This window comes from Ornithorhynchus anatinus, chromosome X5, assembly GCF_004115215.2.
Source record: "Ornithorhynchus anatinus isolate Pmale09 chromosome X5, mOrnAna1.pri.v4, whole genome shotgun sequence".
Classification (NCBI taxonomy): domain Eukaryota; kingdom Metazoa; phylum Chordata; class Mammalia; order Monotremata; family Ornithorhynchidae; genus Ornithorhynchus; species Ornithorhynchus anatinus.
The window spans coordinates 61,725,584-61,749,925 of record NC_041753.1 but is presented as its reverse complement, the minus strand read 5'-3'; the positions used below and the strand labels follow the sequence as shown (position 1 = coordinate 61,749,925).

At 44.3% G+C, this 24,342-nt stretch overlaps 1 protein-coding gene across 1 annotated transcript in view; it reads right to left on the bottom strand.

Moving 5' to 3' along the window:
* Nucleotides 1-24,342, bottom strand: part of PCSK5 (proprotein convertase subtilisin/kexin type 5) — a 409,642-nt gene that overhangs the window by 206,890 nt on the left and 178,410 nt on the right. The window contains 1 exon segment of the mRNA XM_039910756.1: nucleotides 19,722-19,822. Within this exon segment, the coding sequence (XP_039766690.1) occupies nucleotides 19,722-19,822 (101 nt within the window).

The window sequence follows — 24,342 nt, the reverse complement described above, 5'->3', positions numbered from 1 at the left end:
TAGATTCTACCCCCATTAACATCCAGCCACACAATCATTTCTAGTGGGGCAGAGGTGATTCAGTCTATGGCTTCATGGTGAATGAATAATGTGGCCCACTTATCTTTCTAAGGAGTACTTTTAGAAAAGTACCAAAAAAAATCTTGCTTCTGTATAAGTGTACTTAAAACACCCAATTAACACAGGGATTACAAATCACTTTTTATTTTAGAGGGGAATAGCTATGTGACTTCATCTTTCAGAAATGTATTTAACAATGGTCCCAGGAATTCATTAAACAGAGTGGGATACTTGTGACCATTGGATGGGCCTGGGAGTCAGAAGGTCAAGGGTTCTAATCCCAGCTCTGCCATTTATCTCCTGCATGACTTTGGGCAAGTCACTTAACTTCTCTGTGCCTCAGTTACCTCATTTGTCAAATGGGGATGGAGACTGTGAGCCCCATGTGGGACAGCGACTGTGTCCAACCCAATTTGCTTGTATCCACCCCAGCGTTTAGTACAGTGCCTGACACTTTGTAAGTGCTTAACAAATACCACAATTATTGTCATTATTATTATTACTTCAGTCTGAATGGTTGGCTACTCAATGCTCTGAGGGAATTCCTTGCACAGTTTATTGAGGGATGTTGTGAAATCTCTGCTAGTGGCTCAGTAGCCCTCTATATAGCCTGCTGTGTGATCTGGGACAAGTAAATTAACTTTTCTGTGCCTCAGTTTCCTCATATGTAAAATGGGGATTCAATCCCTTTCTCCCTCTTATTTAGATGTTACTTGTCGCTGTCATCTACCGCCCTCCCGGTCCCACCTCCGACTTCTTCAACCACCTTGACCCCTTTCTCACCTATCTTCTCTCCTTCTCTCTGCCCACTCTGATCCTTGGAGACTTCAACATCCATATGGATGTACCCGATGACTCCTCTGCCGCCCGCCTGCTATCCCTCCTCGACTCTGCCGACCTCCTCCTCCACCATACCGCGCCCACTCACCGACTCGGTCACACCCTCGATCTCGTCATCTCCTACCGCTGCACTATCTCCTCCCTCACCAACTCTGAAATCCCTCTCTCTGACCATAACCTTCTCACCTGCCTCATCTCTCACACTCCCTCCCCCTGCAAATCTTCGCTACTGCCCCACAGAGACCTCCACTCTCTCGATCCCATCCGTCTTTCCAATAGCATCTCTCCTCACCTTGCCACCCTGTCCTCTCTTCCCACTCTGGATGATCAGGTCTCCGCTCTCAACTCCACCCTCTCTACTCATCTTGACTCTCTCGCCCCCCTTTCCCTCCGCCGCTCTCGCTCCACTAACCCACAGCCCTGGATCACCTCCTCTGTCCGCCTCCTACGCTCCTATGCTCGAGCTGCTGAGCCCTGCTGGCGAAAGTCCAAGCACCAAGCCGACCTCACACACTTCAAATTTATCCTTTCCTGCCTTAACTCTGCCCTCTCCTCCGCCAGGCAAAGCTTCTTCTCCTCCCTCATCGACACCCATGCCCGCCGACTGTTCCGGACCTTTAACTCTCTCCTTAGGCCCCCTGTTCCTCCCCCTCCCCCATCTCTCACCCCCAATGATCTGGCCACTTTTTCCTCACGAAAATCAACACGATCAGGTCTGAGCTCCCCAAAATCACCCCTCCGCCTCTCCCCTCCCCCCCACCAACCCCCTCCCCTATTTTCCCATCCTTCCCTGCAGTATCCTCAGAGGAGATCTCCTCCCTCCTCGCAAGTGCCACCCCCTCCACCTGCGCCTCGGACCCTCTTACCTTATTAAAACCATCGCCCCTGCCCTCCTACCTTCCTTAACTTCTATTTTTAACCACTCAATCTCCAAGGGCTCCTTCCCCTCTGCCTTCAAACATGCCCACGTCTCCCCCATCCTAAAAAAACCCGCTCTTGACCCCACTTCCCCCTCCAGTTATCGCCCTATCTCCCTACTACCCTTCCTTTCCAAAATCCTAGAACGAGTCGTCTACAATCGATGCTTAGAATTCCTTAACTCCCATTCTCTCCTAGACCCCCTCCAATCTGGCTTCCGTCCCCTCCACTCTACCGAGACTGCTCTCTCTAAGGTCACCCATGACCTCCTTCTTGCCAAATCCAATGGCTCCTACTCCATTCTAATCCTCCTTGACCTCTCTGCTGCCTTTGATACTGTCGACCATCCCCTCCTCCTCCATACCTTATCTCACCTTGGCTTCTCGGACTCTGTCCTCTCCTGGTTCTCTTCTTACCTCTCTGGCCGGTCATTCTCGGTCTCCTTCGCTGGAGCCTCCTCCCCCTCCCATCCTTTAACTGTTGGAGTTCCTCAAGGGTCAGTTCTTGGCCCTCTTCTGTTCTCCATTTACACTCACTCCCTCGGTGAACTCATTCGCTCTCACGGCTTTGACTACCATCTCTACGCAGATGACACGCAGATCTACATCTCCGCCCCGTCCTCTCCCCCTCCCTTCAGGCTCGCATCTCCTCCTGCCTCCAGGATGTCTCCACCTGGATGTCGGCCCGCCACCTAAAACTCAACATGAGCAACACTGAGCTCCTCATCTTCCCCCCCAAACCCGGTCCTCTCCCAGACTTCTCTATCACCGTGGATGGCACGACCATCCTTCCTGTCTCTCGGGCCCGCAATCTCGGTGTCATCCTTGACTCGTCTCTCTCGTTCACCCCACACATCCTATCCGTTACCAAGACCTGCCGGTTTCACCTCTACAATATTGCCAAGATCCGCCCTTTCCTCTCCACCCAAATGGCTACCTTACTGTTACGGGCTCTCGTTATATCCCGGCTAGACTACTGTGTCAGCCTTCTCTCTGACCTCCCTTCCTCCTCTCTCGCCCCGCTCCAGTCTATTCTTCACTCCGCTGCCCGGCTCATCTTCCTGCAGAAACGATCTGGGCATGTCACTCCCCTTCTTAAACAACTCCAGTGGTTGCCTATCAACCTCCGCTCCAAACAAAAACTCCTCACTCTAGGCTTCAAGGCTCTCCATCACCTTGCCCCTTCCTACCTCTCCTCCCTTCTCTCTTTCTACCGCCCACCCCGCACGCTCCGCTCCTCTGCCGCCCACCTCCTCACCATCCCTCGGTCTCGCCTATCCCGCCGTCGACCCCTGGGTCACGTCCTCCCGTGGTCCTGGAACGCCCTCCCTCCTCACCTCCGCCAAACTGATTCTCTTTCCCTCTTCAAAACCCTACTTAAAACTCACCTCCTCCAAGAGGCCTTCCCAGACTGAGCTCCTCTTCTCCCTCTACTCCCTCTGCCATCCCCCCTTTACCTCTCCGCAGTTTAACCCTCTTTTTCCCCTTTTCCCTCTGCTCCTCCACCTCTCCCTTCCCATCCCCACAGCACTGTACTCGTCCGCTCAACTGTATATATTTTCGTTACCCTATTTATTTTGTTAATGAATTGTACATCGCCTTGATTCTATTTAGTTGCCATTGTTTTTCGAGATGTTCTTCCCCTTGACTCTATTTATTGCCATTGTTCTTGTCTGTCCGTCTCCCCCGATTAGACTGTAAGCCCGTCAAACGGCAGGGACTGTCTCTATCTGTTGCCGACTTGTTCATCCCAAGCGCTTAGTACAGTGCTCTGCACATAGTAAGCGCTCAATAAATACTATTGAATGAATTTAGATGGTGAGCCCCAAGAATCACTCAATCAAAGGTATTTATTGAGTGCTTACTCTGTGAAGAGCACCATATTCACACATTCAATCATATTTATTGAGTGCTTACTGGGTGCAGAGCACTGTACTAAGCATTAGGAAGAGGACAATACAACAGAGTTGGTAGACATTCATTCAATAGTATTTATTGAGCGCTTACTATGTGCAGAGCACTGTACTAAGCGCTTGGAATGTACAAATCGGTCCCTGCCCACAAGGAGCTTACTAGTCTATAGGAGAGAGGGAACAGGGACTGTGTCCGATTTGATTATCTTGTATCTACCCCAGACTTAGTACAGTGCTTGTCAAATGGCAAGCCCTTAACAAATACCACAATTATTGTTACTGTACACCCCTTGTGGACAGGAACACATCTACCAACTCTGTAGAATTGCACAGTAGTCTCTCAAGTGTTTAGTACAGTGATCTCTACATTGGAAGCTCAATAAATACAACTGATTGATCAGCTAAAGTGGGATAAGTGTAGTAGCATCAATAGACAGGGGATTAGGGTAGATGATCTCAATCTAATGGAACCACTAGCACTGTGATAGTTTTAACAAATACTGTGGAAAACTGAGAGTCTTAACATCAGTTATCCAAACCAGCTGGTTAACTGGACCAAAGATAATTTGAATAATTGGCAAAAAAAAAAAAAAGGATCAGCTAAATGAGCTAAATTGGGCGTGTGCCTGTCTAATATAACCACACCCAATTTCATTCATTTCATTATCCAAACTGCAGATTATTTGAACACCCAATCATTCTGGATCCTTGGCATCCTATGCTCCAGAACTGAGTGAAAATGTTATAAGTAAGTACATCTGCTCTCCTCTCACATGACATCTAAAAACACCTATAAGATCAGCTAATAACTATGGAATCTGTTAAGCTCTTACTATGAGCCAAGCACTGTACTAAGAGCTGGGGTAGATTGAAGATATTCAGGTTGGACACAGCCGCCATGGGGCTCACAGTCTATGTTGGAGGGAGAACAGGTAATGAATCCCCATTTTATAGATGGGGAAACTGAGGCATAAAGAAGTTGTCTATGTCCAAAGTCCAAGTTGGTCCAAGGTCCAAGTTGTCCAAGGTCACACAGCAGGTAAGTGGTGGAGCTGGGATTAGGTCCTCTGACTCCCAGGCCTATGCTATTTCCACTAGGCCATACTGCTTCCCAGATTGTATAACCATCGGGAAAATGAAGCTATTTAGCCGTCAACAACTGCCCTACCTCTTATGTGCCCCTCAAAGAACTCATTTTAGAGTACTGTATGAAGTAGGCCTCAGGCCAGCCTGACATTTGGACTGGGTTCCGCCAAGCAAAAAACAAGTCAGGGCAGGCTCAGTCTTGGGCAGAGAGATCCATAATGTGACATGTTCACTCATGCAAAGTTGCCCCAGCAACCCATGGGGCCAATGTTGAACGCACGAGCCTTCATTCTCAGAACTGAAGGTGGCCAATCTCTTAAGATCCCTGTCAGCTACTGGGTTGACCAGGACCCCACAGGGCCTGAGCTCAAATCATGCAGGGCCAGGCTCTCACTGTTGTTGCTCTGCTTTTGGCTGTGCTCCCTGCAATTCTCAACTCCACAAAGAAAGTCCAGTAGAAAACTGAACAGTGGCATAAGCTGCTGCTACTACCATGATGGCTATACTCCCTAATAATCATCATAATAACAAAATAATGATAATTGTGGTATTTGTTAAGCACTTATCATGTACCAAGGACTGTAATAAGTGCTGGGATGGATACAATATACATACCAGTCGAACACAATTCCTGTTTCACACGAGACTCACAGCTTAATCCCCTATTTAAAAGTGCTTAGAACCGTGCCCTCCACACAGTAGGTAGGTGCTCAATAATCCACCAATCAATAACATCTGTTGAGGGCCTACTGTGTGCACAGTATTACACTAAGCACTTGGGAAAGTAGAGTAGAATTAGAAGACAAGATCCCTGACCTCCTGAATCTTAGACTCTAGCAGGGGAGACAAACACAATTTACAGATCAAACAGAAACTCTAACATTGGCTTTAAAGCACTCAGTCACCTTGCCCCCTCCTACCTAACCTACCTAATTTCCTACTACGACCCAGCCCGCACACTTTGCTCCTCTAATGCCCGCATACTCGCTGTACCTTGATCTCATCTATCTTGCCACCGACCCCTCACCCATGACCTGCCTCTGGCCTGAAACTCCCCTTCCCTTCATATCCAAAAGATATTCACTCTCCCTATTTTCAAAGCCTTATTAAAAACATATCTCCAAGAAGCCTTCCCTGACTATGCTGTCATTTCCTCTTCTCCCACACCCTTTTGTGTCGCCCTTGCACTAGGCTTTGCACCCTTTATTCACCACTCCCTCAGCCCTTCATTCATTCATTCATTCATTCATTCATTCATTCATTCAATAGTATTTATTGAGTGCTTACTATGTGCAGAGCACTGTACTAAGCGCTTGGAATGAACAAGTCGGCAACAGATAGAGACGGTCCCTGCCGTTTGACGGGCTTACGGTCTAATCGGGGGAGATGGACAGATGAGAACAATGGCAATAAATAGAGTCGAGGGGAAGAACATCTCGTAAAAACAATGGCAACTAAATAGAATCAAGGCGATGTACATTTCATTAACAAAATAAATAGGGTAATGAAAATATATACAGTTGAGCGGACGAGTACAGTGCTGAGGGGATGAGAAGGGAAAGGGGGAGGAGCAGAGGGAAATGGGGGGAAAAGAGGGTTAAGCTGCGGAGAGGTGAAGGGGGGGTGGTAGAGGGAGTAGAGGGAGAAGAGGAGCTCAGTCTGGGAAGGCCTCTTGGAGGAGGTGAGTTTTAAGTAGGGTTTTGAAGAGGGGAAGAGAATCAGTTTGGCGGAGGTGAGGAGGGAGGGCGTTCCAGGACCGTGGGAGGTCGTGGCCCAGGGGTCGACGGCGGGATAGGCAAGACCGAGGGATGGTGAGGAGGTGGGCGGCGGAGGAGCGGAGCGTGCGGGGTGGGCGGTAGAACGAGAGAAGGGAGGAGTGGTAGGAAGGGGCAAGGTGATGTAGAGCCTTGAAGCCTAGAGTGAGGAGTTTTTGTTTGGAGCGGAGGTTGATAGGCAACCACTGGAGTTATTTAAGAAGGGGAGTGACATGCCCAGATCGTTTCTGCAGGAAGATGAGCCGGGCAGTGGAGTGAAGAATAGACTGGAGCAGGGTGAGAGAGGAGGAAGGGAGGTCAGAGAGAAGGCTGACACAGTAGTCTAGCCGGGATATAACGAGAGCCCGTAGCAGTAAGGTAGCCGTTTGGGTGGAGAGGAAAGGGCGGATCTTGGCGATATTGTAAAGGTGAAACCGGCAGGTCTTGGTAACGGATAGGATGTGTGGGGTGAACGAGAGAGACGAGTCAAGGATGACACCGAGATTGCGGGCCCGAGAGCCCTGTGTACATATGTATATATCTATAATTCAATTTAATTATGCATATTAATGTACGTTCCCCCCCACCCCCTGCTGCTACACTAAACTCGTTGTGAGCAGGGAATGTGTCTACCAACTTGGTAGACACAATAAATACAATTGACCGATTTATTGATCTGACCCATGGTTCAAAAACAAACTGACAGCAGGCACAATCAATCAATTTATCAATCAATTATATTTAGAGCGCTTACTGTATGCAGATCACTGATCACTGTGCTTGGGAGAGTACAGTGTAGTTTAAATGGCTGAAACAAAGAAACCTAGAATAAACTTTATGGAAGAAATGCCACAGGACATGATGAAAACTAGCCTCTAACAAAATACAAGAGTTAATGTGTTAAAAGTGTTAAGAGTGATTTCCTCCTAGTTATATATAAGTGCTGATTCTTCACTTAGCAGCTTCTTTTTTCTTCCCTGCTTCCCTGTATTTTGGCTTTGTATTTTGTACCAGGACAGGAGGAGGTGAAACTCCCATCAGCCAAATAATAATAACAACAGTAATAATGAGAATAACAATTGTAATAATAACATTTGTTAAGCACATACTATTTGCCAAGTACTCTACTAAGTTCTGGGGTAGACATGATGTAATCAGGTCAAAGTTCTTGTCCCATATGGGGTTAATTGTCTAAGTAATTATGTTACGGTTTATAGTGAAAGATAGTGTGCGGTGGAACACTTACATTACTAGCTAAATGAAACTTTAGATCACCTATGGATTACAATTTTCTATGCCATTCCTGTCCCACTATTGCAAGTAACTGAGAAGTTACAATTTATGATTGTGTTCCATATAGGCTGAGTACTTTCTAAGCAGAATTGGCCTAGTGATAGAGCACAGGCCTGGGAGTCAGAAGGTTGTGGATTCTAGTCCCGGCTCTTCCACTTGTTGACTGGGCGACATTGGGCAAGTCACTTCTATTAATCTATTTTGATAGTATTGATGTCTGACTACTTGTTTTGCTTTGCTGTCTCCCCCTTTTAGACTGTGAGCCTGCTGTTGGGCAGGGATTGTCTCTATCTGTTGCCGAATTGTACATTCCAAGCACTTAGTACAGTGCTCTGCACACAGTAAGCACTCAATAAATACGATTGAGTGAATGAACTTAACTTCTCTGTGCCTTGGTTACCTCATCTGTAAAATGGGGATTAAGACTGCGAGCCCTGTATAGGACTGGGATCGTGTTCAACCTGCTTACGTTGTATCTACCCCAGAGCTGAGAACATTGCCTGGCACATAGTAAGTGCTTAACAAATAACATTTAAAAAATGCAATATCAGGGAAATTTGAAAATCTGAATTCTCTGGAAGAGTGAAGTCATGTCCTCAACATGGAATCTGCTTTTGTTCCTTTTCCAAAGTAATGCAAATCTTCCTTTCAACCCCTCAGTTAATCAAAAGCATCTTCTGACCTGGCAACTCAGTGCAATAATTTAGTAACTTCAACAGTTTCTTTTCAGAGATGAGGTTGCCATCCTCATCAAGTTAATGAACTACTGTATTGCAACTTAAACGCTAGCTAGTTTGTCCTCCCATTAGACTCTCAACAGGGAAAGAGATACAATTCAGCACCCGATTTCACAGATTAACAGTACTGTGAGAAGCCAAATGTTATCAACAGCCTAATAGGCTGAAATAGGCATGTATAAATGAATATGAATACTAAACTGCAGGGTCAGTGACCTCCACAGTTTGTGGCTATCCATCATGACTTCTAATCTGCAGTATGCATTAATTCCCCCCATTTCTCCCAACAATCTCAATTCTAAAATTCTGAGTTCTGCATGTTGAATTCTGAGCAGCATGGCCTAGTGGATAGAGCATGGGCCTGGGAGTCAGAAAGACCTGGGTTCCAATCCCAATTCCATCACTTGTCTGCTGTGTGACCTAAGGCAAGTCACTTCACTTCTCTGTGCCTCAATTTCCTTATCTTTAAAATGGGGATTTAAGGCTATAAGTACCAAATGGGACAGACACTGTGTCCAACTTGATTAGCTTGTATCTACTCCAGCACTTAGTACAGTGCCTGACTGTACTGGCGCTTAATAAATACCATTAAAAAATGTCAAATCATGAAGCTGCCTTGGGCAATAAGAATCAAGACCCCTGAATATTGTAATCAAATAAACCAGTTCAGCACAGCCCACCTTTGCAGCAATTTAGATTCCTCTGAGCATAGAAAGTGAACATGGAATGTTTTTACATTCCTTCCTACCCATAAGCTTCCCATCACCGTAGGCAATGCCACCATCGTTCCTGTCTCTCAGACAAACTTGGCTCCTCTTTTTCAATTAACGTATTCTTCTGTCATCAAATCCTATCATTTCTTCCTTCACAACATCTCCAGATCCGCCCTCTCCTCTCCACCCAAACTGCTACTATGCTGGTCCAAGCACTTTTCACATCTTGGCTCAAATACCGCATCGGCCTCCTTGCTGACTTCCCTGCCTCCTCCCTAGTTCAGTCCATACTTGTCTTGGCTTTCTGGACCATTTTTCTAAAATGTCATTTGGCACACATCTCCTTACTCCTCAAAACCTCCAATAGTCACCACTCTTCTCTGAATCAAGCAGAAACTCCTAACCATTGGCTTTAAGACACTCAACTCTTTCCCCTTTACTTATCCTTAGCCCACACACTTCACTCTACGGTGCCTCTCTCTCAACTCCTTCACCATCGACCTCCTGCCTGGAACTCCCTTCCCGTCTTCACATCCGGCAGATTACCTCTCTTCCCACCTTCACAGTCCTTGCAAAATTATATCACCCCCAAGTAGTCTGCCCTGCTTAGCTCTCATTTCCTCACCTCCTATGCCACTTCAGGACTTCTGCATCCCTTAGACTCCAGGGTATTCTAAGTACTTGAATATACTTGGGTATTCTTGAATACTCGTCCCCTCACCCCTCCACCCCCCCCCACCACAGCACTCTTACACCTATTTACACCTATCTTTAAACTCTATAGCACCTGTAATTTTAACACTCCTCTGCTAGATTCTGAGCTCCTCAAGGGCAGGAATCATGTCTCTTAACTCTTTTGCACTCTTCCAAGTGCTCCTTATATTGGCTAGCACAGAGTTAGTGCTCAATAAATACTATTGACTGATAAATTCATTTATTCATTATTTATTAAGCACTTACTGTGTGCAAAGCACTGTACTAAACACTTGGGAGAGTACAATATAACAATTAACAGACACATTCCCACAATAAACTCACAGTCTAGGAGGGGGAGAAGAACATTAATATAAATAAATAAATACATTTATTTATAAAGGAGTAAAACAGACTAGAGAATTAGACAAGCCATGTTCCAAAAGCATCTTCTATGGCTGGGTACTTGGTATGTTTATGTGTTATGCCTAAGAAGAATCTTCACTCAGCCTTGCAATCTCACACATAGATTTGCTAACGGGTTACATTTTCCAAGATCAGAAATGTGAGAGCCAATCCTCAGAATGATGAGAAATGAAGGTATTTTGGGGAAAATTAATTGGCACAGTCCATTTTATTGAAAATGTGCCCCCATGTTCCTGAATACTAGACTATTCAAGGTGTTACAAGTATGTGAGTAATTTATTTTTGATGGTATTACAGCAGGTCTTTGCTGTATCAAACCCCTACATCTTTGTTAGGGACCCTGTTAGGACACCTGGTTTACCTAGATCGATGATATGTTGTGAAATCTGTCGTTTGAATCCTTTTGACCTGGATTGATTAAAAAAAAAGTGCAAAAAAAACCAAACACCCCACGTTTTCTGATCATTACAGTAGCCTAATTCCAGTTGTCGCAAAGCACACATTTCCTGCGGCAGTACAAACACTCAGAAAGGGAGAATTTATAGGTCAACACAATTGGCAGCCATCAGCCGAGTCCCACAGAGAATAGGCTCTCAAGTCTTCCAAGGTTTCAAAGTAGAGAGCAGGGGGTTTGGTAATTTCTAACACAGTGATTTTTAATCAAGAAACACAATGAGCCATTTTGCAAAATGTATTGAAGTATGCTTTGGGTAAATGATTACTGGGCAGTTGTGAACAACACAATTAACCTTGAAAAAGAGAATTTCCATTCAACTAATCTTCCCCCCTCCCCACCCCCGCTCAAAAAAAATCCAGCATTTTGGTGTTGCCATAGACACCATCACAAAGTTTGAAGTGAACAAATGATACCTCATCATCTGACTTACACAATTGAATGAATTTCTGAAACCCAATGGGGGTTAAGTTCAGGAAACTCAAAATTTTGTCATCCTTGTTGCAAAATGAGTGGCATGGAGACAGACAATGCATACAATCACTACAGATACCAATTCACTACAGTCAGCACCTTATGCAAAGAAAGTGACAAAGAGAGTGAATCAGCAATACAAAAAAAGACACCCCACATTTTTTGAGAAGTTTTCAGCCTTTCATAGTAATAATCACCCAGCAGAAGGCATTTACAGAGGATTAATTACCAGCTGGTGGAGCTGATGTACTGAAGCATAGTCATTAATCCCCTGAAAAATTCACTGATTGCTTATTGCTGAAATCAAAGAAAAATTTCCAAGAGATATCCAGTTTTGGAGTAGTCTCCACCAAAACTTCATGTAGCCAACACCCAGTGTGAATTCTCTGTAAACCCCTTTTCCTGTCCCTTCCACCCATGTCCAGGGTTGGGTGGAGAGGGGAGGGAAGAGGGAGATGTGTACTTTCTCCTACCTGTTTTCTTGGCTGGGCCTTCCACTTCCCCATTAAAAAAACCCACGGAGTGTAATGGGGCTTCAGTATTCTTCTTTTCCCTCTGAAAGACTGCTCCCAGCCCACCTCCTCAGCCTCCAATTCATTTTGGCCCCCACAGAATAACTTTTCCTATCCAACTACCTGGAAATCTCCTTTAGCTGTCTCCTGAGTTTTATATGGGCGGTCTGCCTCTTTTTTTTTTTTTACTGAATAACATATCAGCTGAGTGTGGTACATTTTGAAAATCTTGGCATGATGGCAGGAGGGAACAAGCCATAAAAATGATACCATGATTTTGGCATGAGTCATATCATGCAAGATTTTGTCAATGCTTTACCCCTTTATTGCCTGAAGATGAATTGCACCATTTGATATTTATAACATTCAATGTTTAGGAATGCAATTTGACAAGCTAGAACAGGAGACAATGTGTGGTTTGCAGCTGTGTATTCTTTAGACTGCCCACCGTCGGTTCTGATTTCAGCCTGCTGGTTGGTCTTTGGAATGACCTTTGAGGAACTCGCTGAACCCTTTTACTTTACCCATCTCTACAATGGAGAAGCAGCCTGGCTCAGTGGAAAGAGCATGGGCTTTGGAGTCAGGGCTCATGAGTTCGAATCCCAGCTCTGCCACTTGTCGGCTGTGTGACTGTGGGCAAGTCACTTAACTTCTCTGTGCCTCAGTTCCCTCATCTGTAAAATGGGGATTAAGACTGTGAGCCCCACGAGGGATAACCTGATTCCCCTATGTCTACCCCAGCGCTTAGAACAGTGCTCGGCACATAGTAAGCGCTTAACAAATACCAACATTATTATTATTATTATTATTAAATACACACCCACTAACCACCTCCCACAACGTGGTTAAATGGAGGAGATGATCAGACAGATTCTTCCAGGGCATATAGGCTAATCTCCTCTGGCAACTACAGTGACCTTTTTGAGCCACAAGGCTGCAAAAGGCACTGGGAGAAAGGTTATTTAGCAAGTCTCCTGGTTTCCTTCTTTTGTCCAGTGGGAATCAGATTGCCAACTTTTCATTAGAAGCGAGAGGGTAACTGTGGGGCAGGGCTTGGGATAAAAATGACACATGTGGGGCCAGATGGGTGGAAATGCAGAAACAGACACACACAGACACACCCACACGTTTGCACACACACACTGGACTGGAAAGGATATGGGGGAAGCACCTATTTAACACTAACTCATAGTCATAGCTAATTCTCCTTCCTCCTTCTATTGGTAAATTATTTCCGGGCCTATTTCTCCTGCTAGATTGTAAGTGACTTCATGGCAGGGATCTTGTCTACCTACTCTATTGCACTCTCCCAAGCGCTTAGTACAGTGCTCTGCACACAGTGGGTCCTCTGTAAATAATCCCGGCTCAGCCACTTGTCAGCTGTGTGACTTTGGGCAAGTCACTTAACTTCTCTGTGCCTCAGTTACCTCATCTGTAAAATGGGGATTAAGACTGTGAGCCCCACGTGGGACAACCTGATTCCCCTGTGTCTACCCCAGCGCTTAGAACAGTGCTCGGCACATAGTAAGCGCTTAACAAATACCAACATTATCATCAACTACTGATTGATTCCCCACTGAGGGTAGAGAAGGCATGGTCCAGTAGGCCCATTCCTGTCCTAATGTAGAGCAGCAGAGTGTGAGCTTTACCTAGTTAGGAGCCACTGCAGCTCCTGCTTCCTGCTGGCCCTCTACTTTAGGGCAGTGTGGGATGGGGTGGACACCGCTACAAAGTGTGGGAGCACAGTCCCAATTTCAACTCCTCCTGGGAGTTGACAGCCTTGCTCAATCAATGATATTTACTGAGCACTTACTATGGACAGAGCACTAATAATAATAATAATGATAATGTTATTTGTTAAGCACCTACTATGGGCCAAGCACTGTTCTATGTGCTGAGGTGGATACCAGGTAATCAGGTTGTTCCACGTGGGGCTCACAGTTTTAATACCCATTTTACAGATGAGGTAACTGAGGCACAGAGAAGTTCAGTGGCTTGTCCAAGGTTACACTGCAGAGACGTGGCGAAGCCTACGCCCGTGCTTTTTCCACTAAGCCATGCTGCTCCTAAGCAATTGGGAGAGCACATACAACAGGGTTGGTAGACACATTCCCTGCCCACAGCGAGTTTACAGCTTAGAGGAGGAGACAGATATTAATATAAATGAATGAATGGATTAATGAATAAATGCATTACAGATATGTAATTGTGGATGTATTCAAACTTCTCAATGTGAAAGAAATTCAGTCAATCAGTGGTATTTATTGAGCAGTTACTATGTGCAGAGCACTGTACTAAGCACTTGGGACAGTACAATAGAGTTGGTAGACACGATTCCTGACCTCAAGGAGCTTGCAATCTAGCATGGGAGACAGACTAAACTAAATTACAGATGGGAGAGAGAAGTAAAAAGGGGGATGCCCATGGCATAATGCCTAAGTAATAAGGTACGGAAGACACGGATAGAAAGTGCCATCGGAGGATGTGTGTTCTTCAGTTCTACAATGCCACAGAAATGCTGAATAGAGAGTAGAGGGGATATAAGAACGGGAGATTAGATGCCAATCGGGGAAGGCTCCTGGAGAAGATGGGGTTTCAGAAGGGCTTTGCAAAAGGAAAAAACAGTGGTCTGTTGAATGTGAAGGGAGAGGGAGTTCTAGGCAGGGGGAGGGCATGAGCAAGAGGTTGGTGGTAGAGCACTTAGTACAGGGCTCTGCACACAGTAAGCACTCAATAAATTCGATTGAATGAAAAGATGAGAACGAGGCACAGTGAGTATGGTAGTTTGAGATCAATGAAGAGAGACAGCTGGGATGCAGTGGAAGAACAGAGTTAATTATCAAGAGGGAGAAATTGATTGAGTACTTTAAAGCCAGCAGTGAGGAATTTTGGCTTGGTGCACAGAGGGACTGTGAGCTTCTTGTGGGCAGGGACTGTGTCTGTTTATTGTTGTATTGTACTCTCCCAAGCACTTAATACAGGGCTCCACACATGGTAAGTGTTCAATAAATGCGATTGAATGAATCAACAATTTGAGGTTTTTGAGGAGCAAGGAGACAGGTGCAGAACAACATTTTACTGGCCTGGAACGCCCTCCCTCACAGCCTCCCTCCTCAAATCTGACAGACAATTACTCTCCCCTCCTTCAAAGCCTTACTGAAGGCACATCTCCTTCCCTGAGGCGTCTCTCCTTCCAAGAGACCTTCTCTAAGCCCCACCTTTTCTCTTCTCCAACCCGCTCTGTGTGGCCTTGACTTGCTCCCATTGTTCATCCCCCCTTCCAGCCCCAGAGCACTTGTGTACACATCTATAATTTAATTATATTAATGTCTGTCTCCTTCCCACCTCTCCATCCCCCAGACTGTAAGCTTGTTGTGGGCAGGGAATGTGAATGGCTCTGTTTATTGTTGTATTGTACTCTCCCAAGAGCTTAGTACAATGCTCTGAACACACAATAAGCACTCAATAAATATGATTGAATGAATGAATGAAAAGTGATCTGGGCAGTGGAATGAAGTAGGGACTAAGGAGGAGAGAGAAAGGAGGCTGATGCAGTAGTCAAGCCAGATTATGAAAAATTCAAAACACTTTCCCACACTGCCACCCTAAATCATCACTCACAACCAGTTAATTGAAAGACAGTCTACAGGATGTAAAGCAATCAAAAGTACATTAAAATCAGCATCATACTAATGGCAGAGATTCTCAAACCCCTCGAAGAGGTCATGGAGGGGCTCCTAGAGGTCACAGAGATACCCAAAGATGCCTTTCTCAGAGTGGAGGGCGTAGGCATCACTCAGTGCATTCATTTAAAGAAGCTTGGGTTAATAAAAGCAGGAAGCCATGAGTTGCCATTCTGGAGCTAGCCAGATGAAGGGTTTAGAAGGGCAAAGAAGCTTTAGGTTTGGGCTAAGGACGGTGTCCCAGTCTTTTGCCTCTTGTTACCTCCCTTCCTTGGAGCGTCCACCAACTTTGGCACGGGAGATCTCAGTCAATTGTAAAGGGAACGGAAAGGAAGCAAGAAGAGGAAGATACATGGTCTTAAAGGGGAAAAAAAGCAGTTAACTGTAACATTGAAAAATCATGGTGGAGACCATCATATTCAAACTTTTTTTATGTACGATCAGGGCAAAGGTAATTCTTCTGATGCCACCTGCCCTGTTCAATTTGCCTATCCCATTCCACCCCCTCACTTCTTTCTGTGGGTCAATCAATCAGAAGTTCAGAAGTGTGGAAGAGTAGGAATGTCAGTCAGGTGACAAGTTTCTCTTAAAGGAGAGTAACATAAAACTCACAGTACAAATTACATTTTAGGAGAAAGAGTTGGGAACTGTGCTGAGCAAGGCAAACTCCCATAATGTCAGGCCTCTCAGCAGAAGGTGGAGGCGGTAAAGAGGAGAGATAGAGGATGAAGGATAGAGGTGAAACTAGAGGGGCCGATCCTGCTCCAATGCCAGGACGAATGTCCAGAGATCATTTGGTATTTCAACTCTGGTTGGACAAGGCTACAATTTCGCTCATCCTTAATCTTCTAAGCATTAATTAACATCAAAAGTGTGTTCGTACATGCTTAAATAGCTCCCTTTTCTGCAGTCTTTGCTGCATATAGATAGCATTTCTTCATTGCTGAAAATATAGGGGAAACCTGCAAAGAAAAATCCTATTGTAATGCAGGGCAAAAGAGTTATTCTTATTTGTGGACACCATTAGCTTTAAATTTCCTGACTCAAGACTGAGGCTTTAATCACCCCAATTGACCCAGTGTTATTTTTCTTTGGACTCAATTGCTGTGTTCGGTTAGGGAATGTTTTTGCAATAAAACACATTTTACTACCCTGATAAACACTGAGCCATTATTCATTTTATTTTCCTTAAATCCGGTTTTAAACTGCTTTGTGAGATGTAGTGTGAATTGTCATTTCTTCTGTTCTTTTTTCTCCCCAGAGTCCTTATGTACAACTAGATTTTGCCAGGAAATGAATGAAAAACCTTTACAAGAGTGACAACCCTTCCTCTTTGGCTTTTTCCTTTCTTCTTGAACCTAATCTATATGATATTAAATCCCTTTATTTAAAAATGTTATTCTCTGCAATACTTTTTGAAGTGCTTAGTACAGCGCTCTGTACACAGTAAGAGCTCAATAAATACCACTGATTGATTGATTAAAACTCTGGACTAAGTCACAAAGGAAAGCAGATTATTTTGATGACTATGTTAGTAGATGTCCCATTTAGAAAACAGATTATTTTCAAAACACACCCCAGAAACACTTTTTCATTCTTCCTCTGACCATCACCAACTGATTCCAATATCCATGGTATAGTTCCCAGTTTGCTTGGGATCCATTCTGTACCCGGTTTTATGGTTTATCTTGCAGGGTCAGGGCCCCAAACAAACAACGCACTGAGTGCCAATTTTCAAATCTCTATCTCTACCAATGGGAAGCATCTCTCTCACCTTCGATACTGTCACATTGACACAAAACATCTTCAGAAGAGAATTGGCAATGATTCCTGCCTCAATTTTGCAGTGTAGTTAAGTTCCTCTCAAGATGACAGCTCTGATACCAACTGATAGAGGCAGAGCAAAGATCTTGTCTCAAATTAAAATAATATAGCAGCAAGACTTGAATGCCTTTGAGGAGTAGTCTGAGAAAGGGGAAGGACTATGAACTTGAGGGGAGAAATTGGAGTCGGATTCTAATTTCATGTTCTCATCAACTCTAAGATCCTCTGTTGGAGAACCAGTTTTTAGGTGTTTTTATAATGGTATTTGTTAAGTGCTTACTATGTGTCAAGCACTGTTCTAAGGGCTGAGGTAGGTACAAGTTGATCAGGTGGGACACAATCCCTGTCCCACGTGGGACTCACACTCTAAATTGGAGGGAGGAGGCTGTAACCCCCATTTCACAAATGAGGTAACAGACACAGAGAAGGGAAGTGACTTGCCCAAGGTCACATAGCAAACAAGTAGCAGAGCTAGGATTAGAACCCAGGTCCTCTGACTCTCAGGCCCGTGCTCTTTCCACTTGAATATGCTGCTTCTCCAGTTGCAACACCTGTTCCACTGGACTAAAGATTTGGAGTTTCCTATCTCCAAAGAAAGGCAGGAAATGAAGTGCATGTTTCCACAGGTAGGTCGAACATGGCTCTCGTCTTCAAAGCTCGGGTGTGTAAGGTTTGGAGCCAAAACACTGCTAGAGTTGAGCTGGCACAAAACCAGCTGGTAGACATGATCCCTGCCCTCAAGAAGCATACCATCTAATAGAGGATCTTAGAATCTGAAAGCGGATACTGGTATCCCTGGCAAGCCACTCTCTAGCACGGGCATGGATGACTGTCTATTCCGTGCTTGAATGAACTTAACCTACCCCTTTCTGATAAAGAAAATTTAAATCATTCATGCCAGACCCTGTAATCTGATCACAGTCCCCTTTACAGGATGAAAAAACAGCACAGAGCCTGGGACAGGGCAATGAAGTCCCTCCAGAAAGTGGAGCAATACACAGGCTCCTCACATCTCAGGTAGAAGATGTTCTCGCTTCCGTAGTAGTTGTCACAGGCCTTATATTATTTAAAGCCAGGTTTTTCTGTGTTCATATGCTATCAAGGGCTTTTCCCTCCTAAAAGAAAGGTGGCCTTTAAATCAATAGGAGGGTCTTTCAGTACAAGTATGAAAATACATTTAATGATTTAATTCTCATTTTGCAGTTTTTCCCGTTCATCTGTTATTTCTCTCATTCCATCTTCTGAGGCAGTGGATCATGGAAACATGCTGCTTTAACTCTTTGGGTCTATCTGCAGACTGTTTCCCCTTGCTTGGAATTTATTTTAGCCTCTGCCTCCCCTACTAGATTTTAGCTCCTTGAGGCCAGGGATCGGCTCTACTAACTCTATTGTACTCTCCCAGACAGCCAGTACTGTGTTAGGTACACTGTAGACTGTAAGCTCCTGGAGGGCAGGAATCTGTCTTCTAACTCTATTGCACTCTCCCAAGTTCCTAGCACTGTGTTCTGCACAGAGTAGACTATAAGCTCCTTGAGGCAGGGATCGTATCTTCTAATTCTATTTTACTCCCAAGTGCCCAATACAGTCTTCTGCATATGGTGAGCTCATCCTCTAGACTGAAAGCTCATTGGGGGCAGGGAATGTGTCTGTTATATTGTTACAGTGTACTCTCCCAAGCACTTAGTACGGTGCTCTGTACACGGTAAGTGCTCAATAAATACAATTGATTGATTGTAGGTGCTCAATAAATGACAGTGGTTAATTGAAAATATACTCCACCTGACTGGAAATGGTGGGGCTGAGTTTTCTAGTGGAGTAGGAGTAAAAGAGGGTGAGGAGGATGCAAAAAGGATGCTCAGAGACTAGGAAAATCATTTCTCCCTGGGCTTCCTTGGTGTCCCAGGGTATGTTTATATATTCTTATACTCAGTTCCTCCCCCTACTTGTAATTCATTTCAGTGTGTCTGCCTTACTAGACTGGGAGATTCTTGGGGTCAGGGACTGTATCCTCCTCCTCTATTATACTCCCCAAGTGGTTAATACAGTACTCAGCCCACAATATGCACTCAATAAATACCACACTGACCGACTGATCAATGAACTGATTCATAAACTTTAAGTCTGAGATTCAGAGCACAGAACCACTTGCACACTGGTTTAATGACTGAAAAAGGAAAAAAGCCCCAAGTAATCTTGGAAAATGCAAGATCCCAGAGTCAAAAAACCAAAACGTTGAAAATACGCACCCAGGAAATGAACACTCCAATTTTGGAGGCTATAAGCAGCAATGGAGGGAGAAGGGGTGGTTTACCAGCTAACGGAGGGTAGAGATGGACACTTACTTTGCTTCCAGTGCCAGAGCAATGATGCCTGCAGCCATGGGGGCAGAGGCTGAAGTTCCCGTGTGGTTATCTGTGCAACGCTGCCGCAGGTCCGTAGTAATCTGGGAGCAATGAAAGAGCAAAATTTAGGTTGCTGGCGTTTCACAGCTGTGGTTGTGAAAGCAAACAAATCCCTCATAGCCTGAGTCACTTGCAGGTGGACCCAAAATACAGTCCCAGATGGGCAACTAGAAAAGGATGGTTTAAATTCCAGGTTCCTTCCCTGCACCCAATCCTGTTCACAGAGACTCCTTTGCTCCCTTCCACCTTCCAATTGAAATTACCTCAATTTGAAAATTGGCTCTCAACTGCTTCTAGGACAGCCTAAAAAACTAGTCGCAAGCACCCATTTCATCCAAATAAACTCCACTGAGAGTGAAAAATATGCCACGCAAAATACCTGTAGTGTTAAATCTTAGCACCCCAAAAGGTACTACCTAAGGGTTGATCTCACCTTGCCATAAGGCTTCCCACCTTCTTTCTGGTTAGCCTTTTTCCTGCTTCTAAATCAGACTGAACCATCCCATTCAAATTCTCAGGGCATCCTTTTCCCAGGTGTAAGCCTGGATTGATGGAGTTCAGGGTCCCCTTCCTCCCCTTTGCTCTGAGAGACAGTGTGTTATTTGCCATGTAGCTATGAATGCAGCTTATTATTTCCCTGCAGCTTTCTCTTTCCACCAAGGTAACCAAGAAATAACTGACCTGCTAAGGACTGGAATGAGATCAGTAACCCATCTCACAAGCCACTGAACATTTACTGGATGGTAATTATATTCAACCACTACTGATTTGGGCTGGATCCAAACCAGTGGTAGAAGACACTATCTAATTCTCCTAACTTTTATTTTCCAATCAGCCTCCACTTAGAAGCATTTTAATTTTAGCATTTTAGTATTTGTACGAGAAACAGCATGGCTTAGTGGATAGAGCACAGGTCTAGGAGTCAGAAGGTCATGAGTTCTAATACCATCTTCACCACTTCTCTGCTGTGTGATCTTGGGCAAATCACTTCACGTCTCTGTGCCTCAGAGACCTCATCTAGAAAATGGGGATTGAGACTGTGAGCCCCTTTTGGAACAGGGACTATGTCCAACCCAATTTGCTTGTATCTGCTCCAGCGCTTAGTACAGTGCCTGGCGCATAGTAAGTACTTAACAAATGCCATAATTATTATTATTATTTAACTCAGTACCATTCTTTTATGCTCAATTGGGTGGATTTATATTTAGTTTGGAGCCTTCATCCAAGTAGGTAGCGACCTTCATTTTGATTAATATTATTCCGCTGTAGATCTACAAATGTAGAGATTAGATGTATTCAAAAGCAGGTGACTCCTTCCCATAGGGCCAGAATGAATCTCCGCCTTCATTTTACATTCTAAAATAACAAAGCAGTCACGAACTCTATTTCACCATCCAACAATGACCAGCCAGGTTTGGGGCCTGGGGTTCAGAGAGCTTTCTATCATTCTCATTTTACTTCATTCTCAAGTCATCATTTTTTCAGTTATGAGAGAAAAGATTGAAGGTCTTTCAGGATTTTTCTCCCCCATCCCTCCATGGAGCTCTGAAGCTGCTCTCCACTCAGCCGCACAGATAACTTCAAGTCCCCAAAACAAATCCAGAAAACAGAGTGTGTGTGGAGACTTTCTGCCTTTCAAATAGCCTCTTATCATTATCTGAAATCAGTGCAACAGACACTTTCCAAAGCCTGGGGCTAAGGGATCATTTCACTTAGTACCTCTCACATCACGTGATCTCATTTTATATAAGACACACATATGCATTTTCCCAGGCACATATAAACCTGGGTATAACCACATAAAGGAATGGTTTTCTGTTGGACTTGGGAGGGGGCTGGCCTCCATATCCTGTGTTTCTCCTTCCCGCAGGTTTGAGGAATCTTCTCTCCTCTGCACCCTGTGCTTTTGTGTGTGTGTGTGTGTGTGTGTGTGTGTGTGTGTGTGTTCTGGATTTGGAACAGAATCTGAGCCTGGTGGAGAGAAGCTGGAATCAGACATGATGATGACTCTCTGGCACTGGTTCTACTTGCTATCTCTGCTCCTTCTGACACCTCAAGACCCCAGTATCTGCTCAGAACAGAGAGAGGCGCGATACGGATGAATGTGACCTAGGAGGTCCAACAGAGGTTGAAGGTAATGATGATCAGGGCTATCAGGGCTCTGCACACAGTAAGCACTCAATAAATGCCACTGATGGATTTTTATGGCTAATTCAGTGCAGTGTGCTCTTTGGGCTGACCCAGCTTTTTTTTTTACTTTTCAAAATTAATTTATTAAAGAAAAATCACCGTCACCTGACTTTCAAAGATGCAGCCGAAGCGAAGGAATGACTGCATTAGCTATTCAGCCTTTATATGTCCAAATACTGCTAATTGTTGTCAAGTTAGGAAATGAAGGGAGGTCTGCAGTATTTCTAGCTTTACTCCTTAATTTTTCTGTCTGTCAGCTACTAAGGCAGGCAGAAACTGGAGGGGTAGGGTAGAAGGTGAAGGGAGGGAGATAGGGGGTGGCGGGAGAAGGAAAAACATTCCTGTCCTTCCTCCCTCCTTCCCTCTCATTCCAAGTGGAAGTTCCAGCTGAGCTATTTCAAAAGGAAGTTCCTGACAGCAGTGGAGCTGTTTAGGTGTAAATTACCAGAGGAAAGATCTAAGGCAGGACTTTCATCATTAAGGGGGCACCATCAGGGAGCTCTTGTGTCCATCTTTCAAGAGAAAGGGCACAAGACCACCAACAAACAAGCAGGCTTCAGGAAGAAAAATGATGTTCCAAATTCCAGGACTACATGGAAGCAACCTCATTAATCACAATCCATGGATGTCAGCCCTGACAGAGGCACAGAAGTTAATTTAAAAGGATAGTTAGTATTCACTTGCCACGCCGCTCTCAGGGGCGGGAGTTCAGAGATTCTACGTGAGTCACCCAGATGATAATGTGATTCTGCGTTAGATACTAATTGAAAGAGTGTCTGGAAAAGGGGAGTTCTGGAGGTTAGGCCCAGCATTATAGTCTACTGCATTATAAATTCCCTCATTTTCTACCCAACACTGAAACAACATTTTTCATTCTGATTTCAGAGAGCAAGTGCTACAGGTGTCTGTTTGAGTGTAAGGAACAGGACAGGATGCTATGGCAGAGCAGTTAGGAGCTGTCACAATCACAGCTTATATTTTCATTCACCGAAGCAGATGATGCCACAACTCAGCCTGACTGAACATAAAATTGGTTTGTACAAGTGACTTGCTTTGGAAGTTTGAAAGTGTGCCATTATGGTTGTTAAACCTATATGTTTTCACTTTTCTCATCCTAAGCCTCTTATTTCCTGATATTTCACATTTCAGGACTTGAGCCGTGACCAATGATTGAAACCATTTTTTTTACCTGCTGATGTAATTCCCAAAGGTATGTCAGCTTAAACTGGCTTTTGCTTTCAAGTGACAAATGATTAAAGTGATCTTATAGTTACTTCCTCTTCCCCTAACATCAGGAGATCTCCAACTACGGTATTCTATTTTGGAGGTGTCATATTTTATCATATCTGCTAAAAGAAAGTTGAACATGGGGGACTTTTTTGTTTTTATTTTAAACCAACCAGCGATGGTGCTGTCTAATAAATTGGTTCAGGTTCTGCTGTAAATTTTGCTTTCTACTAGGAGATCTGGAAAGGAAGAGCTCTTTCAAAAACTGCTTAGATGGATAAGGAAAAGCCTAAAACTGAAAATATTAATGAATAAAATATGGGGTGCTGATTTGTTACGCACAAGAGGATAAAAATAAATCAGAGACCAATTAATTTTGATGCCCACAGTAATCACTGGGCTTGATGCAAAAAAAATCAAACTACTCCTCTGTCAACAAAAATTAAATTTAAGGATCTGTTTCTCCTTTGAGGGAGATTTAATACAAATAACCTCCTGGTACTACTAATAGGATTAGAAACATAAAAGGGAGAAGGAGTTTTAACTTTCTAAAGAAAACCACACAGATTTTGAAATTAGATAAGGTGCTCACCACAAGTGCTTGGTTCCCCATAACTCTTGCATGGAATCTGTTGGATGGGTAACATTCAGGGACGCTGGTCTAAACGTGCAACTGGTAGTAATCAAATGGGTGGGTACTGAATGGTACAGAACACTAAAAGTAGATATAGTGTCAGGTACCTCTTGATGTAAAGAAAACATAGTAAGCAAGAGGGGAAAAGAGGTTCTTTCTTGGGCTAAAATAAAATCATAACTTTTCAGGAACGGCATCTCTTGGTCTGTAAACTCCTTGAGGGCAGGGTTCATGTCTACTCACTCTACGGTACTCTCTCAAGTGCTTAGAACAGTGCTCTGTACACAATAGACTGTCAGCTCCTGGAGAATGGGGACTGTGTCTACCTAGTCTACTGCACTCTCCCAAGTGCTTAGTACAGTGCTCTACTTACAGTAAGCACTCAATAAATACAGTTGAATGACTATAATAATAATAATAATGATGGTATTTGTTAAACACTTACTGTGTGTCAAGGGCGCTATTAAGTGCTGGGGGTAGATACAAGATAATCAGGTCGGATGCAGTCCT